The 18,606-nt window shown below is 39.1% G+C and overlaps 1 protein-coding gene across 1 annotated transcript in view; it reads right to left on the bottom strand.

Annotated features, from left to right (window-relative positions):
- AGGF1 (angiogenic factor with G-patch and FHA domains 1) overlaps positions 1 to 18,310 on the bottom strand; it is a 41,636-nt gene extending 23,326 nt beyond the window's left edge. The window contains exons 1-5 of the mRNA XM_020902687.2: positions 17,722 to 18,310; positions 13,607 to 13,709; positions 12,438 to 12,640; positions 11,451 to 11,615; positions 8,783 to 8,971 (exon numbers count right to left, since the gene is read on the bottom strand). Of these exons, the coding sequence (XP_020758346.2) occupies positions 8,783 to 8,971; positions 11,451 to 11,615; positions 12,438 to 12,640; positions 13,607 to 13,709; positions 17,722 to 17,931 (870 nt within the window). The 5' untranslated portion in view covers positions 17,932 to 18,310. The remainder of the gene's footprint in view (positions 1 to 8,782; positions 8,972 to 11,450; positions 11,616 to 12,437; positions 12,641 to 13,606; positions 13,710 to 17,721) is intronic.
- Between the last annotated feature and the right edge of the window lie 296 nt (positions 18,311 to 18,606).

Genomic DNA, 18,606 nt, shown 5'->3' with positions numbered 1-18,606 from the left:
CAAATATCATATGCTATCACTTACATGTGGAATCTAAAATATGGCACAAGTGAACCTATTTACAAAACAGAAAGAGACTCGCAGACACAGAGAACACCCTTGTGGCTGCCAAAGGGGAGAGAAGGGGGGAAAGGGATGAACTGGGAGTCTGGAGTTAGTAGACGCAAGTTACTACATTCAAAACAGATAAACAAAGGCTTACCATACAGCATAGGGAACCACATCTAGTCTCCTGGGATAAACCACTATGGAAAAGAATATTTAAAAAAAGAATATATATGTGTGTATAACTGAGTCACTTTTCTGTACAGCAGAAATTAGCACAACCCTGTAAATCAATTATACTTCAATTTCAAATAAATTTAAGACTGAATTATTAGGCAGCTTTTCCAATCACAACAGTGAAAGACTAGAAACCCACTATAAGAAATAGACTGCAAAAAACACATAAGAGTCTAAACAACAAGCTACTTCACAAGCAACTGGTCACTAGTGAACTCAAAAAGGAGATCTGAAAAAATAACTGGAGACAAATGAAAATGTTAATGTAATTATCTAAAATCCATGGGATGAGGCAAAAGCAGTTCTAAGAAGTTAAGAGCAACACAAGCCTAACTCAGAATAAGAAAAATTCCAAAAAAAACCAATTTAACCTTACAGCTGAAGGATCCAGAAAAAGAAGGAAAAAATCCAAACTTAAGAGAAGAAACAATAAAGGTCAGAACAGAAATAAATCATACAAGAAATTCCTGGGAGGTCCAGTGGTTAGGACTCCTTGCTTTCACTGCAGAAGGGCACAGGTTTAATCTTGGTTGGGGAACTCAGATACTGCAAGCTGCAAGGTACAGACAAAAAGAAAAAAAGAAGAAGGAAAAGAAAGAAAGGATACAGAGACTAAAAAAAGAAAAAAGATCAGCGAAACTAAGAGCTGGTTCTTTGAAAAAATAAACAAAATTGTTAAGCTTTTAGACAGACTCATCATCAAAGAGGACCCAAATAAATAAAATCAGAAATCAAAGAGAAGTTATAATTGATATTGCAGAAATAAAAAGAGTAAGAGTTTACTATGAACAACTATATGCCAATAAAATGGACAACTCAGAAAAAAATGGATAAATCCTGAAAAACATAGTCTCCCAAGACTGAATCAGGATAATATAAAAAATATCAATGAACCATTTACCAGAAATGAAAATGATTCAATAATCAAAAAACTCATAAATAATAAAAATCCAGGACCAGATGACCTCACAAGTGAATTCTACCAAACATTGAGAGAATAGTTAACAAACATAAAAGATGATGCTGTTAAAGTGCTGCACTCCATATGCGAGCAAATTCGGAAAACTCAGCAGTGGCCACAGGACTGGAAAAGGTCAGTTTTCATTCCAATGGCAATGCCAAAGAATGCTCAAACTACCACACAACTGCACTCTTCTCACAAACTAGCAAAGTAATGCTCAAAATTCTCCAAGCCAGGCTTCAACGGTATGTGAACTGAGAACTTCCAGATGTTCAAGCTGGATTTAGAAAAGGCACAGCAAAGGGAGATCAAATATCCAACATCCGTTGGATCACCCAAAAAGCAAGAGAGTTTCAGAAAAACATACTTCTGCTTTACTGACTACACCAAAGCCTTTGACTATGTGGATCATGACAAACTGTGGAAAACCCTTAAAGAGATGGGAATACCAGACCACCTAACCTGCCTCCTGAGAAATCTGTATGCAGGTCAAGAAGCAACAGTTAAAACCAGACATGGAACAACAGACTGGTTCCAAGTTGGGAAAGGAGTACGTCAAGGCTGTATATTGTCACGCTAGTTATTTAACTTACATGTAATGAGTACATCATGAGAAATGCCGGGCTGGATAAAGCACAAGCTGGAAATAAGACTGCCGGGAGAAATATCAATAACCTCAGATATGCAGATGGCACCACCCTCATGGCAGAAAGCGAAGAGGAACTGAGAAGCCTCTTGATGAAAGTGAAAAAGACGAAGGTGAAAAAGCTGGCTTAAAACTCAACGTGCAAAAAATGGAGATCATGGCATCTGGTCCCACCACTTCATGGCAAATAGATGGGCAAACAGTGGAAACAGTGACAGACTTTATTTTTGAGGGCTCCAAAATCACTGCAGATGGTGACTGCAGTTGTGAAATTAAAAGATGCTGGTTCCTTGGAAGAAAAGCTATGACCAATCTAGACAGCATATTAAAAAGCAGAGACATTACTTTGCTGACAAAGGTCTATCTAGTCAAAGCTATGGTTTTTCCAGCAGTCATATATGAATGTGAGATTTGGACCACAAAGAAGGTTGAATGCCGAAGAATTGATGCTTTGGAACTGTGGTGCTGGAGAAGACTCTTGAGAGTCCCTTGGGCTGCAAGGAGATCCAACCAGTCCATCCTAAAGGAAATCAATCCTGAATATTCACTGGAAGGACTGATGCTGAAGCTGAAACCCCAATACTTTAGCCACCTGATGTGAAGAACTGACTCACTGGAAAAGACCCTGAGGCTGGGAAAGACCGAAGGCGGGAGGAGAAGAGGATGACAGAGGATGAGATGGTTGGATGGCATCACCAACTTGATGGACATAAGCTTCAGCAGGCTTGGCGAGTTGGTGATGGACAGGGAAGCTCAGCATGCTGCAGTTCACGGGGTTGCAAAGAGTCAGACATGACTGAGCTGAACTGAACTACTGAACTAACAAACCTGTCTTTCTTAAATTATTCTAAGAAGTTAAAGGGGAAGGAACATTTTGAACTCATTCTATAAGGCCACCAGCATCAGCCTGACACTAAAACCAAACACACCACAAATAAAATAAAATTTCAGCCCAATATCACTGATGAACACAGATGTAAAAATACTAGCAAACCAAATCCAACAGTACATTAAAAGACCACACACCATGATCAAATGTGATTTATCCCAGGAATGCAAGGATAGTTCAATACCCACAAATCAATCAACATGATACACCACACTAACACACTGAAGAATAAAAATCATATAAATATCTCAACAGATACAGAAAAAGGTTTTGACAAAATTCAACATCAACTTATGATGAACTAAACAAAGTAGATACAAAGGAAACATACTTCAACATAATAAAGGTCATACATAACAAACCTACCCTGGAGGAGGGCATGGCAACCCACTCCAGTATTCCTGCCTGAGGATCCCATGGACAGAGGAGTCTGGTGGGCTGTAGTCCATGGGGTCACAAAGAGTCAGACAGGACTGAAACTACATAGCGCACACACATACACATGACAAAACCATATCCAACATCATACTCAAAGGTGAAAAGCTGAAGCATTTTCTCTAAGATCAGGCACAAGGCAGGTGTCACACTTGCCACATTTATTCAACACAATACCGGAAGTCCTCGCCACAGAAAACAGGCAAGACAAAGAAAGAAAAGGAATCCAAACTAGAAGAGAAGTTTTAACTGTCACTGTTTCCAGGTGACATGATACAATAAATAGAAAATCCTAAAGAGATTACCAAAGACTATGAGAACTAATATGAATTCAGTCAAGCTCCAGAATACAAATATGAAAAAACACAGAAACCTGCTGTATTTTTATATACTTAACAACAAACTACAAGAGAAATTAAGAAAACAATCACATTTATAATTGCATAAAAAGAATGAAATACCTAGGAATAAATCAAACCAAAGAGGTAACAGACTCATGCTCTGAAAACTCTAAGATATTGATGAAAGAAAGGGAAAGATATACTATGCTCATGGATTAGGGGAATTAATACTGTTAAAATGGCTATACTATATCCAAAGCAGTCTACATACTTAATGAAGTCCCTATCAAATTCCAATGGTGTTTTTCATAGAATTAGAAAAATTCTGTAGTTTGTAGGGAAACAAAAAAAGAACCCAAATAGCCAAAACAATCTTAAGAAAGAAGAACAAAGCTGGAGGTACCTTGCACTCTAATTTCAAAATATACCACAAAGCTACAATAACCAACAGTATGGTGCCAGCACGAAAGAAGACACACAGATGGATGTAACAGAACAGAACCCAGAAATCACTCACATTTATATGGGCAACTAATCTACGACAAGGGAGGCAAGAATATACAACGGGAAAAGACTTCCTCTTCAGTAAATGGTGCTAGAAAAACTAAACACCTAAATGCAAAAAAGTGAAACTGGACCATTTTCTCACACCATACACAAAAATAAATTCAAAATAGATTAAAGACTTAAATGTAACAGAGGAGGAAAGAATATACAATGGAGAAAAGGCAGTCTCTTTAGCAATTGATGTTGGGAAAGCTGACAGCCACATATAAAAATCAGTAGAGTTAGAACATTCCCTCAAAGCCTACCCAAAAATAAACTCACAATGGCCTTAAAGACTTAAATATTAAAACATGATACCACAAAACTCTTAGAACATAGATAAAATATCCTTTGACATAAATAGTAACAATGTTTTTATATGTCAGTGTTTCAAAGCAACAGAAATATAAACAAAGGGGATCTAATCAAACTTACATGCTTTTGCACAGCAAACTAAACTATAAATGAACAAAAAGACAACCTACAGACTGGGAAAAAATCTTTACAAACGATGTGACTAATGACAATTTCCAAAATACATAAACAGCTCATACAACTCCGTGAGAAAAGACAAACAAATAACACAGTCAAAAAATTGGGCAGAAGACCTAAACAGACATTTCTTCAAAGAAAACATACTGATAGCCAAAAGACCCATGAAAAGATGCTTCTTTGCTAATTATTAGAGAAATGCAAATCAAAACTACAATGAAGTAACATCCTACACTGTTCAGAATGGCCATGATTAAAAAGTCTACAAATAATAAATGCTGGAGATGATGTGGAGAAAAGAGAACCCTTCTATACTGTTGATGGGAATATAAATTGTGCAGCCACTATGGAAAATAGTATGGAAGTTCCTTAAAATGCTAAAAAAGAGTTACACTGGGCTTCCAAGGTGGCTCAGTGGTCAAGAATCCACTTGCTAATGTAGGAGACATGGGTTGGATCCCTGGGTTGGGAAGATCCCCTGGAGAAGGAACTGGCAAGCCACTCCAGCATTCCTGCCTGGGGAATTCCATGGACAGAGGAGCCTGGTGGGCCGCAGTCCACGGGGTTGCAGAGAGTGGGACACGATGGAGTATGTGCGCAAGACTGGGCACGCACAGAGTCCCACTGTGGTCCATCAATCCTACTCCTGGGCAGATACCCAGAGAAAATGAATTCAAAGACACATGCACACCAATATTCACAGCAGCACTGTTTATAACAGCCAAGACACAGAAGCAATCTAGAAGTTCAGAGACATCTTTTCATGTGTTTTTTTGCCATCTGTATGTCTTCCTTGGAGAAATGTCTGTTTAGTTTTTTGGCCCATTTTTTGATTGGGTCATTTATTTTTCTGGAGTTGAGCTGGAGGAGTTGCTTGTATACTTTTGAGATTAATCCTTTGTCTGTTGCTTCGTTTGCTATTATTTTCTCCCAATCTGAGGGCTGTCTTTTCACCTTGCTTATAGTTTCCTTTGTTGTGCAAAAGCTTTTAAGTTTCATTAGGTCCCATTTGTTTATTTTTGCTTTTGTTTCTAAAATTCTGGGATGTGGGTCATAGAGGATCCTGCTGTGATTTATGTCGGAGAGTGTTTTGCCTATGTTCTCCTCTAGGAGTTTTATAGAGTCTGGTCTTACATTTAGATCTTTAATCCATTTTGAGTTTATTTTTGTGTATGGTGTTAGAAAGTGTTCTAGTTTCATTCTTTTACAGGTGGTTGACCAGTTTTCCCAGCACCACTTGTTAAAGAGGTTGTCTTTTTTCCATTGTATATCCTTGCCTCCTTTGTCGAAGATAAGGTGACCATAGGTTCGTGGATTTATCTCTGGGCTTAATGGAATAAAGATCTAAATGTAAGAACAGAAACTATAAAACTCCTAGAGAACATAGGCAAAACACTCTCCGACATAAATCACAGCAGGATCCTCTATGACCCACATCCCAGAATTTTAGAAACAAAAGCAAAAATAAACAAATGGGACCTAATGAAACTTAAAAGCTTTTGCACAACAAAGGAAACTATAAGCAAGGTGAAAAGACAGCCCTCAGATTGGGAGAAAATAATAGCAAACGAAGCAACAGACAAAGGATTAATCTCAAAAATATACAAGCAACTCCTCCAGCTCAACTCCAGAAAAATAAATGACCCAATCAAAAAATGGGCCAAAGAACTCAACAGACATTTCTCCAAGGAAGACATACAGATGGCTAAAAAACACATGAAAAGATGCTCAGCATCACTCATTATCAGAGAAATGCAAATCAAAACCACAATGAGGTACCATTATACGCCAGTCAGGATGGCTGCTATCCAAAAGTCTACAAGCAATAAATGCTGGAGAGGGTGTGGAGAAAAGGGAACCCTCTTACACTGTTGGTGGGAATGCAAATTAGTACAGCCACTATGGAAAACAGTGTGGAGATTTCTTAAAAAGCTGGAAATAGAACTGCCATATGACCCAGCAATCCATCTTCTGGGCATACACACTGAGGAAACCAGATCTGAAAGAGACATGTGCAACCCAGTGTTCATCTCTGTACTGTTTATAATAGCCAGGACATGGAAGCAACCTAGATGCCCATCAGCAGGCGAATGGATGAGGAAACTGTGGTACATATACACCATGGAATATTACTCAGCCGTTAAAAAGAATTCATTTGAATTAGTTCTAATGAGATGGATGAAACTGGAGCCCATCATACAGAGTGAAGTAAGCCAGAAAGATAAAGACCATTACAGTATACTAACACATATATATGGAATTTAGAAAGATGGTAACGATAACCCTATATGCAAAACAGAAAAAGAGACTCAGATGTATAGAACAGACTTGTGGACTCTGGGAGAAGGCGAGGGTGGGATGTTTCAAGAGAACAGCATCGAAACATGTATATTATCTATAGTGAAACAGATCACCAGCCCAGGTTGGATGCATGAGACAAGTGCTCAGGCCTGGTGCACTGGGAAGACCCAGAGGGATCGGGTGGAGAGGGAGGTGGGAGGGGGGACCGGGATGGGGAATACATGTAAATCCATGGCTAATTCATTTCAATGTATGACAAAAACCACTGCAATGCTGTAAAGTAATTAGCCTCCAACTAATAAAAATAAATGGAAAAAATAAATTAAAAAAAAAAAGTTCAGAGACAGATCAACTGATAAAGAGGTAGTGTATATACACAACAGACTACTACTCAGCCATAAAAAAGGATCACACCATTTGCAGCAATGTGGATACAACTAGAGATCATCATCCTAAATGAAGTAGATCAGAAAAAGACAAGTATTCTATAAATCACTTATACATGGAATCTAAAACATGACACAAATAAACTTACTTACAAAATAGAAACAGACATGGGGTCACAAAGAGCCAGACATGACTGAGCACACATGCAAGCAAGCAACCTATTTTCCCATAAGATACCAATTTAAACTAATAACTATACATATATCCTATATTTGGTAGCAGTGGACTTTTTTCTTAAGTTTCCTAACATAAGTAACTGCTCAACATAACTAAGAATGCTGAACTTTTACCCACAGCTGCTTATAAATTGTTTTTCTTCTGTTGTGAGTTGTACACTGACAGTAGCTCAACAGATGCTCTGAATGGTCCTCTTCCAAATTACAGAACACAAGAGTACTTCATCTGCCCTATATCTACCTGCTTCAAACTTTAAAAAATTTTTTCAGTGGTCTATAAAAGAAGGCTTATTTCAGGCTGAAAAGAAGAAAAAAATTTTTTCTACTTCTAGGAATTGAGAATTTGTTAAAAAAAAAAAAAAGTCCATGTTTGCCCCCTGTAAAAGTTTCTTGATTGATAAGGTTCTGGTATCTTGTTATTATAACAGTATTATAATGATATAATATTCCAATTAAAGGCTATATTTAAAATGCAGACTTACTGGGTAGGGTGGACAGGGAGATTGGGACTGGCATGTATACACTGTATGTGTGCGCTCAGGTGCTCGGTCGTGTCCGACTCTGTGACCCTGTGGACGGTAGCCCACCAGGCTTCTCTGTCCATGGGATTCTCCAGGCTAGAATACTGGAGTGGGTTACCGTTTCCTAGGCCAGGGGATCTCCTGGAACCAGGGACAGAATTTGCGTCTCCTGTGTCTCCAGCATTGGCGGTAGAGTGCTCCCCACTCACCACCAGGAAGTCACAGACACACTGCTGTGTATAATGTAATCTGTACAGAACCAACTGTCATCACACAGGGAGCCCTACTCAGAGCTCTGTGGTGACCTAAACGGGAAGGAAATCCAAGGCAGAGGAGACACGCACATTTGTGGCTGAATGACTGTGCTATATACCAGAAACTAACACAACACTGTAAAGCAAATATAGTCTAGTTAAATTAAAAACAAAAAAGCAGAGTTACTAAATGATTTTCAGTTTCATCAAAAATTTGTGGGACTTCCCTGGTGGTCTAGTGGTTAGGAATTCAGCTTCCAAAGCAGGGGACACAGGTTCTATCCCTGCTGGAGGAACTAAGATCCCATATGCTGCTGGCCAGATAAGCCTGGGCACTACAATCAGAGAAGCCCACACACCGTGACAAAGAGCCTGGCATGAAACCACAAAAAGACCCAGAGCAGCCAAGTAAATAAAGTAGAATGTAAAAAAAAAAAACTGGCTTAACCATAGCACCACTGTATAAGTTTTAAAAATTATGATGACATTACCTTTTCTTCACCTGCTGCAGAAGAATCTGGATCCTTCCTTTTCTTCTTCAGTTTCTTGTCTTTACTGTGTTTGGTGCCGGCAGTCTGATAAGGCTGCAGATGCACTCGAGAATGAAACTGGTAGCGGCCGCTTTCCACGTCACAGTAGTAGTAGATCCCAGTGGAGGGGTCATAGTACAGCTGGCTCTCCTTTCAAAGTGAAGGGGACAGTAAGTTCTATTCAGGATGACACAAAGCAGAAAACTAAACTTTCTAGTAAATGTGTTTCTTTAAAGAATTACAGTTTTTTCTGGAAAAATAAAGATAACATAATAAAAGGCTTGTAATTTTCAAAATACTTTACCATTCAATATCTCCTCTAGTTCTCCTAGTGTGGAAAATAAATACATTTATATACTAAATTAAATCTCATGTAATTGCCAACATTTGACCATGTTTATGCTTACAGAAATAGCAACTTCATGTGGTTCAACAAGAAACCTTTACAAGTCGTGAAAACTAAGGTATGCATCAGAAAAAGCTGACCACATAAAAGCAATCTGTCTCATTATCTATATAATTACAAGGCAATGATTTGGTAGTATAAACCCCTAAACCCTCCTCAAACCCTCCTCTCAATGTCATAAAAGAAAGATTTTCCTCTTACTCTTCATGATTCAAAACTCTGGAGAAAATTTGAAAACAAAATTAAGCTCATGAATACTGTAACATAACATTCTATACAAAGAAATCAAACAATTGTCTTCACTAATCAATTCTGCACTAAGAACTACATAGACTTACTGTAAAGCAGCCATTCAATATAGAATTTTGGTCAATTACAGATAAAAACTAGAAAGATAAAATTATAGAATCATCTGCATTTATTAGATACTGGCCAAGATTTAACTGAATAGTCTGTATCTTATTTACATCATAAATCCATGCAGATCAGACCTGGAAACATCTTGCAATACACCAAGATTAAGCAACTAAAGCTTCCTGAAAAAGAATTATTTTTCTAAGTGTTGATACTATTGCAATTTACTAATTCATTTTGTAAATCTCTTACAAAAAATATTTATAATTCTATCTTTCTTTTAGCTAAAAAACTGAATGGAAGCTTTAAATCTTTATTTCCAGCAATAACAGAACTTCTACAACTGAAATCTTTTTAACCTGCTACCTTTCAGCCTGAAATACAGACATTTAAAATATGTAAGAAAAATTTTATTTAATTAAAATAAAATGAAAACTAGCAAAATAAAAATGCCAGAACAATGAAGCCCCTACTCCAAAGACACACAACCTGCAGAATGTAATTAAGCATTTACTGAAGAGATGTCAGGAAGGAAGGTAGAAAAATGACAAAGACTAATGTCATACACCTGGAAATTGTGTATTTTCCTAGAAACCAATTAACTAATCATTATTTTCTTTGGTAATAACAGAGTTTAAGCACTTATTTTCTGGGTATTAATTAACATTTTCAATTGGCATACTCCTAAGAAAGAAAACCCTCTCTTTACAAAGTATTTACAAAGTACTATACCAAGTTCAAACTGACAAGCTAATGAAATCGATTACCTAACTAAAATATTTACTCTTATCATTATGTTTCCTAGTTAGTTAATAACAGTTCCTATAACTGGAATGATGAATATCTGCTCCACTTTGTGGCACTCACTACATTCTGTAATTCCTGAGGACTAGATCATATTTGTAGACCACAGAGGTTGAAGAATGTGGGTATACTGAGTTCCACCATTACTGTCATCAAAGCCTGAAAAAATCCAACTGAGTACTAGATCTTCAACAGTCAAAACACTGCATTATAAATCAAGAATTTTATTTTCTGATTTTGTCATAGTGGTTCATTGTATTTCTGATTCCACACTAATTCCCTAGTTCTGTTAACAGATTGATTTTTTTTTAAGTAGAATTCTTAAAAGCCTCAGAAAATAAAACACTAACTAATAATAAACATGCCATAAAGAATTTTTTAAAAGAAGACTCCTCTGTGAACTAAAACAAATTCACAAAGATAGAGGTATTTGAAACAGTTAAGAAAAAATCTCACCCCCAAGCCTAGACTAACAATGTTACTTCTGTATAAATTCTATGAAAAAATGTTAAGTTCTTAAACATTTTACAAAATGCAGTTCTCATCTCTTTTTATTAATAAATATGCTCCAGTACTTTGGCCACCTCATGCAAACAATTGACTCATTGGAAAAGACCCTGATGCTGGGAGGGACTGGGGGCAGGAGGAGAAGGGGACGACAGAGGATGAGATGGCTGGATGGCATCACCGACTCGATGGGCATGAGTTTGAGTAAACTCCGGGAGTTGGTGATGGATAGGGAGGCCTGGCGTGCTGCGACTCATGGGGTCGCAAAAAGTTGGACAGGACCGAGCGACTGAACGCTAACATTTTTGTATGTTACTTTACATGTAAAGGTTATTAGATCTCTCTAAAATAGCAATCTATAATAACACAACTCATCTAATTAAATAAACATAAAAGTACAGTATCATAAGCTATTTTATAAATCTTTATTCTTATCAAGTCGCTCTGAATCAAACACTTTTTACATTTAGCTCCCTGCTTTTCTTAATTCAACCTAAGGCTTCATATTATGCAGCTAAGAACGCAACCATCCGGTATGGAAAGGTCTGAGATACTTACGGAATCGTAGTAGAATCCAGTGCTGTGATCAAAATACAATCCAGTGTTCTCATCGTAAGCAAAGCCAGTCTGGGATACCGCAGCTTCTGCCGCAGCTCTCAAGCTTTCAGCTAGTGACGAGCCTTCTAAGGGCGTGCTCTCTGCTGCTAACGCAGACGCTGGCTCCTGGATACGATACAATCAGGTCAAATAGGGCAAAAACATCCTTACACAGAAAGTAGCAGAATTTGAAACAATAAATAGATCTATAAACTATTTAGAATATAAGACCTCACTTTCTGCAATGGAAAGGGATGGCTATCAAGGACAATTTGATTCCCTTTAAAAAATGTATGTCAGTTAATTCAAATCTGACCCAGTTTTGAAGACACAAGTGAGTGACCATTATTCAAAAATTATCTAACACCATAGGGAAGCAATCCACAAAATACAGACTGAACTATTCTTTAAGATTGAATGATCAGGATTCTTCAATAGTTACAGGTGTAAAGGGAAACAATTTTAGAAAATAGATGGGTGAGGAAAGCTATGAATTATATATCACAGATTAAGCAGTTGCCCTGTATAAACCTTACAGGATCCTGATTCAAACAAACTGTAGAAACTAATTTATAAAACATTCTGGGAAACTTGACAACGGCATGATATTAGACATAAAGGAAGCATTACAAGAAGTTGGTGTGAACATGGTACTGTGGTTGTTCAAAATTTTTTGGTTGAGTCAAAACATACTGACAAATTCTATTTTAGTTTATGTGTATCATACTTTTTTGTGGAACACAACAGAGTCGGAAAACAATTACACATATGAGTAAGTTCTAATTTGTTTCTCAAAAAGTGTATAATTTACTACATAATTACACATAATTACAGCATGTTTACAACCGTTGCATATGCTGTGATAAAAGAAAGAACTCTATTTTTCTCCATAATAACAACAAAGAACAAGTTCCTGTAATAACAGTTTCAGGTAAAGCACTCTATTACCTGTGAATTCGAGGCAAAATGGTCCTCTTGTCCAAAATTAACATTTTCTGTTACATCAGTACCAGCATAAGTATCATTTTCTATGTGTGACTGGTCTTTAGAATTAAAAGTAGAAGCTTCAACATCCTTATCTTCCTGAACTGAGAGTTCAGATGTTTTATTTGGAAGATTTACTTCATTATAGTACGTTTGATAGTAATAATCTGTTGGAAAAACAAAAAGTGATATCATATTAGAATACTGTATATAAAAAGAACTTAATTCCAAAACATTGCCAGCGAACACAAAAGGGCACACACTGCATGCAACTCATATTTTTACAATTATACACATTTTAACAGATAAAAATGAATAGTGCAAGTAAATCTGCAGAAGTATGTATCTTTGATTCTAATGTCACCTTCAGTATGCTAGCTGTCAAGCTAAAAAGAAAAAAAGGTAAACAGTTTTGGATAATTCCATAGCAAGAGTATAAAAAGAAAACAGGTAGATAGGTTGTGCTATGTCAAAAAAAAATTTAGCAACTCTTAAAAATATCTAACCACATACCTTAGTATCGTTGAATATCAAATGACAACGGAATAAAGACAACATGTCAAGGGCTCATTTTTCCATCAAATTTCAATCATGGTGCTGACTTTTTAAAAAACATAATATTGTAATTTAGCTAAGCTGTGCACAGAACAAGACAAAATTGATTGGGAAAGACCATTTCTTGTGATTTCTATTTAGTAAAACCCAGGTGTTCAGTTTTTTTGCCTCACAACAACATGCCATTGATGAGGCCATGGTTGTAGGCCCACCCTCCTCCCAGAAGGACCTAAGAGACTGACACTGAATCAATACTAAGTGGAATGCATCAACAAGAAAACACACGCCCCCGGTCACAAGTAAGGAAAGAAGACAGGAGACAGTTTACAGGAGAGCAAAAACTACTCAGTGAATGTGCCACTGAAAACATCAGCAATACTAGGTATTTATAAGAGTAACAATAAGTTCTAGTTTCCCACCAAATAGATCATCCGAAAATACCAAATCATATAGAGAAAAGTCAACTTTGTAACAGCTCTATTTATCTGGATGTATATATTTTTTAAGTTTAAAGAAAAAGCCCCATTAGTATGATTTGAAGGTAAAAGTATTCGGATAGCTTCACTATAGGGGAATACCTGAGATTGACCAAGGAGGGTGGTTCTCTGTTTGTACTTCTACATCAGACTTCTTATTATCTTCGTTTCTCCCACAATGGAGTATTTTACTGAGCTCTTCTACCTGAAAGGAAACAAGGCTTTAGGAAAAATAAACCATACAGCAATCTACTAATAGGTACCTTATTCTCCTAAAATTACAATAATTATTTTTCCTGGTAAAAGTTTGGAGAAGTACCAGTATCAACTAGTTTCCTTTCAGAAAAATTGAAAATACTATAATTGGCTTTCACCTTTTACATCTGCAAATGGAGATGTTTTTTATTCCTATACTCTCTTGCAAAACTTCAGACTATTCCTTCCAAAAATCAGACTGACTAAATTAGTAAGACTCTGTGAACAGATTTGTTTTATTTCTAACAAAATAAGAATGCCTTTATACTAACATTTTAACTGGTCAGCAGCTCTCTCTGAGGAGAATTAAATTGCCTAGTATCATTCAGTGTTCTCCACCTGGAATTAACTATTCACTTAAATAATGTCACTCATATATGTTAACACACTTTTTTCTTGAAATAGTCATCTTATACCTAAATAATTGGAGCAGAAGGAAACAGAGGTGACTGCCTCAGAGGGGCATCTGGCCTCTCCATGCCTCACTGAAGGTCAAGGTCAGGGCAAGAGTGTGAATAACACCCATCAGCAGATAACAGCACCCTTATTAGCAACTTCAGTCAGACAGGATCTCAATGTGAGATTCAGTTCAGTTCAGTTCAGTCACTCAGTCGGGTCCAACTCTTTGCAACCCCATGGACTGCAGCACGCCAGGCCTCCCTGTCCATCACCAACTCCCAGAGTCCACCCAAACCCACATCCATTGAGTCGGTGATGCCACCAAACCATCTCATCCTCTATCGTCCCTGTCTTCTCCTGCCCTCAATCTTTCCCAGCATCAGGGTCTTTTCAAATGAGTCAGCTCTTCACATCAGGGGGCCAAAGTACTGGAGTTTCAGCTTCAGCATCAGTCCTTCCAATGAACACCCAGGACTGATCTCCTTTAGGATGGACTGGTTGGATCTCCTTGCAGTCCAAGGGACTCTCAAGAGTCTTCTCCAACTTCACAGTTCAAAAGCATCAATTCTTCGGCGCTCAGCTTTCTTCACAGTCCAACTCTCACATCCATACATGACCCCTGGAAAAACCATAGCCTTGACTAGACGGACCTTTGTTGACAAAGTAATGTCTCTGCTTTTTAATATGCTGTCTAGGTTGGTCATAACTTTCCTTCCAAGGAGCAAGCGTCTTTTAATTTCATGGCTGCAATCACCATTGGCAGTGATTTTGGAGCCCAAAAAAATAGTCTGCCACTGTTTCCACTGTTTCCCCGTCTATTTGCCATGAAGTGACGGGGTTGGATGCCATGATCTTAGTTTTCTGAATGTTGAGCTTTAAGCCAACTGTTTCACTCTCCTCTTTCACTTTCATCAAGAGGCTCTTTAGTTCTTCACTTTCTGCCATAAGGGTGGTGTCATCTGCATATCTGAGGTTATTGCTATTTCTCCCAGCAGTCTTGATTCCAGCTTGTGCTTCATCCAGCCCAGCATTTCTCACGATGTACTCTGCATATAAGTTAAATAAGCAGGGTGACAATATACAGCCTTGATGTACTCCTTTCCCAATTTGGAACCAGTCTGTTGTTCCACGTCCACTTCTAACTGTTGCTTCCTGACCTGCATATAGGTTTCTCAAGAGGCAGGTCAGGTGGTCTGGTATTCTGATCTCCTTCAGAATTTTCCACAGTTTATTGTGATCCACAAAGTCAAAGGCTTTGGTATAGTCAATAAAGTAGAAATAGATATTTTTCTGGAATTCTCTTGCTTTTTGATAATGCAATGTGAGATTATATTCCTTATAAGCATGAAACTAAAATACAAGCTTCCACGTATTTCTTTCATGTAACACCGAGGTTAAAAAGAGAAATGTGGCAAGACTGATTATATACTGATTATCTATGCATTTCATAAATGATCAGATCTGCTGCTATCACCAAAACTGGAACTAGAGTGAAGCAAGCAAGGCACCTAAGGCACAAAATTTAAGGAGGCACTCACACTTTAGCTCATGAAAGTTTAGGATAGTACCTGAGAATCAGTACCCCGCTGAATTTCTCGCCTTAGGCTACTGATTGCTTTGCCCTAGTCCTGGCTCTGGCTACTACTACTATTACTGTGAAGATAATTTATTTAGCACATGTCACATTCTAGGCACTGCACTTGGCACTTTGGATGACATCTCATTCATTCTTACAACCACCTTACAAACTGGCTGTCTTAATCCTCATTTTAAACATGAGAAATCTAAAGTGATAAATTTGCACAAACTTTCTTTGACTCCAAAGCCTATACATTATATATTTTCCTGCTAGTTCAACTTCAATTCTCAAGCCAATTTTTTACTGCTCCAGATAAACCACTATCTAGTAATTAGCAATGACAGTTAACAAACTCCACCCAACACCAGGGGAGGCTGACTAGAAAGATAGTAAAGAGTCATTACTATCACTAGGAACGGTACAGCTTTCTGTACATTTCAATTTTTCATATTAGACAACTATCAAGTTAACACTAATAACCAAAATGCTGGCTCTTCAAAGACTAGCTGAAACGTTTTTAGAATCCCTGTAGCAAGCAGTACTTTCACAATTTAGAATTATAAGGTTTTTTTTAAGGCTATCAAATTTTGCTCCCCTTTCCCCACAATATTTTAATCCTATTTGTAATCTCCTGTAGGTGTCCAAGAAATAGCTGTTGAGTAACCAAACACAAATTTTCTACATCATAGTATGAACAACTCCATACAATGGCTACAGAAAGTCACTGCAACTCAGCACTTATTTGCATAGCTTATTTGACAAAGCATAACAAAGTCTTGATACTTTAATTTTCAGCCTACATATGTGGTTTTAGGAAATGTACCAATATATGTCAAAAGTCAAGAGTTTAGCTGAAATTAATAATTACGTGTAAATATAACTTCTTTGGAAAGAGTGCAATAGCCCAAAAAAATCAAGCTGGGAAAATTATGCTGTTTAAAAATTCAAGGGGGTAGTGATTCTCAGGTACTATCCTAAACTTTCGTTAGCCTAAGTGTGAGTGCCTCCTTAAATTTTGTGCCTTAGGTGGCTTGTTTGCTTCATTCTAGTTCCAGCTTTGGTGGTAGCAGCAGATGTTTGTTAAATATTTACCCTTACTGTATTCTATGGGAAAGAGTTAGCTGCTTAGTGTCTTTAATAAGCAGAGTTCTATCTTCCCAACTTCCACCAGTCAACTCAAGATAAATGCCCAGAACAACCTCACATTAACACCTTCTTGTTGTTTAGTCGCTCCATCGTGCCTGACTCTTTGCGACCCTATGGACTGTATGTATCCCCCAAGGCTCCTCTGTCCATGGGATTTTCCAGGCAAGAATACTGGAGGGGGTTGCTATTACGTGCTCCACACGATTTTCCGGACCCCCCTTCTCACGTCTCCTGCACTGGCAGGTGGATTCTTCTACCACTGAGCCACCAGGGAAGCCCCCTCACATATCCATAGCGATCGAAACGGTGAAACAGTTTATTGACGTTTAATTTGACTTAATCTTCATCAGTTGGTGCCATCATTCTCATTTTATGGGCAACCAAGGCTCAATTCAAGGCTCAACCAAGGTCGCAAAGAGTCGGACACGACTGAGCGACTGAACTGGAACTGGAAAGCTCCATTTCAGTTCACTCTTCTAGACAATGATAAATGGGACTCTGATTGCAATCGGGGTTTTACAAACTCAAAAAGTGATCTGGAATATTATAAATGTGCCTACTGCCAAGGGGATTTTACAAGTGAGAATGAAAACTCAAGGTCCTTAAGTTCACGCCCGGCCGCTACAGCAGCACACGCATTTCATCTAAACCGAGTACCCCAACTCTTAAGTTTATTCCAAAGGTTCTTGTAATTAAAATAGCACAAAACTTTTAACTCTTCCAGGTAATCTCTAAAGCAGTCCAGGGCCCTGCCAGGGAGCCCTCCCGAGGCGACCCCAGCCCTCGAAGGCCTCGCCGCGGGCTAGGTGGGGCGTGGGGCTGGAACCGGACGGCGCACCTGGGTGCGGAGCTCCTGGTTGTTGCTCTCGGCGCTCTGGTACAGCCGCTCCGTGTGATGCAGCAGCTTCTCGATCTCCCGCACTTGTCGCTTGCAGCTCCGCAGCTCGCGTTCCAACGTCTCCACCTTGCGCCTCAGCTGGGCCAGCTCAGGCTCGGGGGAGGGAGGCGGCGACGGAGACAACGGAGGCGGCGGCGCCTCGGAGGCCATGGGGTCCGGCGCGAGGCGGCCCGTGGGCGCGGAGGGGGCTGCGCTCAGACCGAGGTGGACGCCGGCGGACCCGGGAGCCAAGGGAGCGCGTGGGCAGCGAAAGGCGGCCTCAGCTCCGCCCGGCCGCGGCGGCCCCTGGCCATGACGCCCTGAAGCTTGTTCCCTGTAGCCGAGAGGGACTGCGGACAAACAAACAAGGGAACGGATAATGGGCACGGCCAATCCAGGCCGGCTTTCAAACAGTAAAACTTTATGGGTAACTTCCCGTCCAACCGACCCCGTAATCCTCAGAAACGATAAAGAAACGGGCGGGCTACAGAAGGAACCGAAGCGATACGGCCGTTTCTCGGCGGAACCGGAAACGGTGGTGCCGGCGGTGGGCGGGGCTGAGAAGGAAAAGGAAGCGACGGGAGCCGAGAAGGGCCTTAGGGCGCACAAGCGCAGGCTACCGAGTGGAAGGGGCGGGGCGGTACCGAGGGCGCGGCGAAGCCAATGCGAAAGCTGCTACAGATTGTAGCCCAGTAGAGATGAACTAGGTCGAGCATTCTTGCAGGCTTTTACCATCGTACGCTTTCAGAAACGTTTTCAAACTTTTTGCAGTTCACTTCCTAGCTGCTTATTTTACAGAGAAGAAGAGCGGATCTACAAGAAATGATTTGCCAAGAATTAATGGCT

The sequence above is a fragment of the Odocoileus virginianus genome, chromosome 6 (assembly GCF_023699985.2).
Source record: "Odocoileus virginianus isolate 20LAN1187 ecotype Illinois chromosome 6, Ovbor_1.2, whole genome shotgun sequence".
Classification (NCBI taxonomy): domain Eukaryota; kingdom Metazoa; phylum Chordata; class Mammalia; order Artiodactyla; family Cervidae; genus Odocoileus; species Odocoileus virginianus.
The sequence above is the reverse complement of the archived record's forward strand: the minus strand, read 5'-3'. Positions and strand labels throughout refer to the sequence as shown.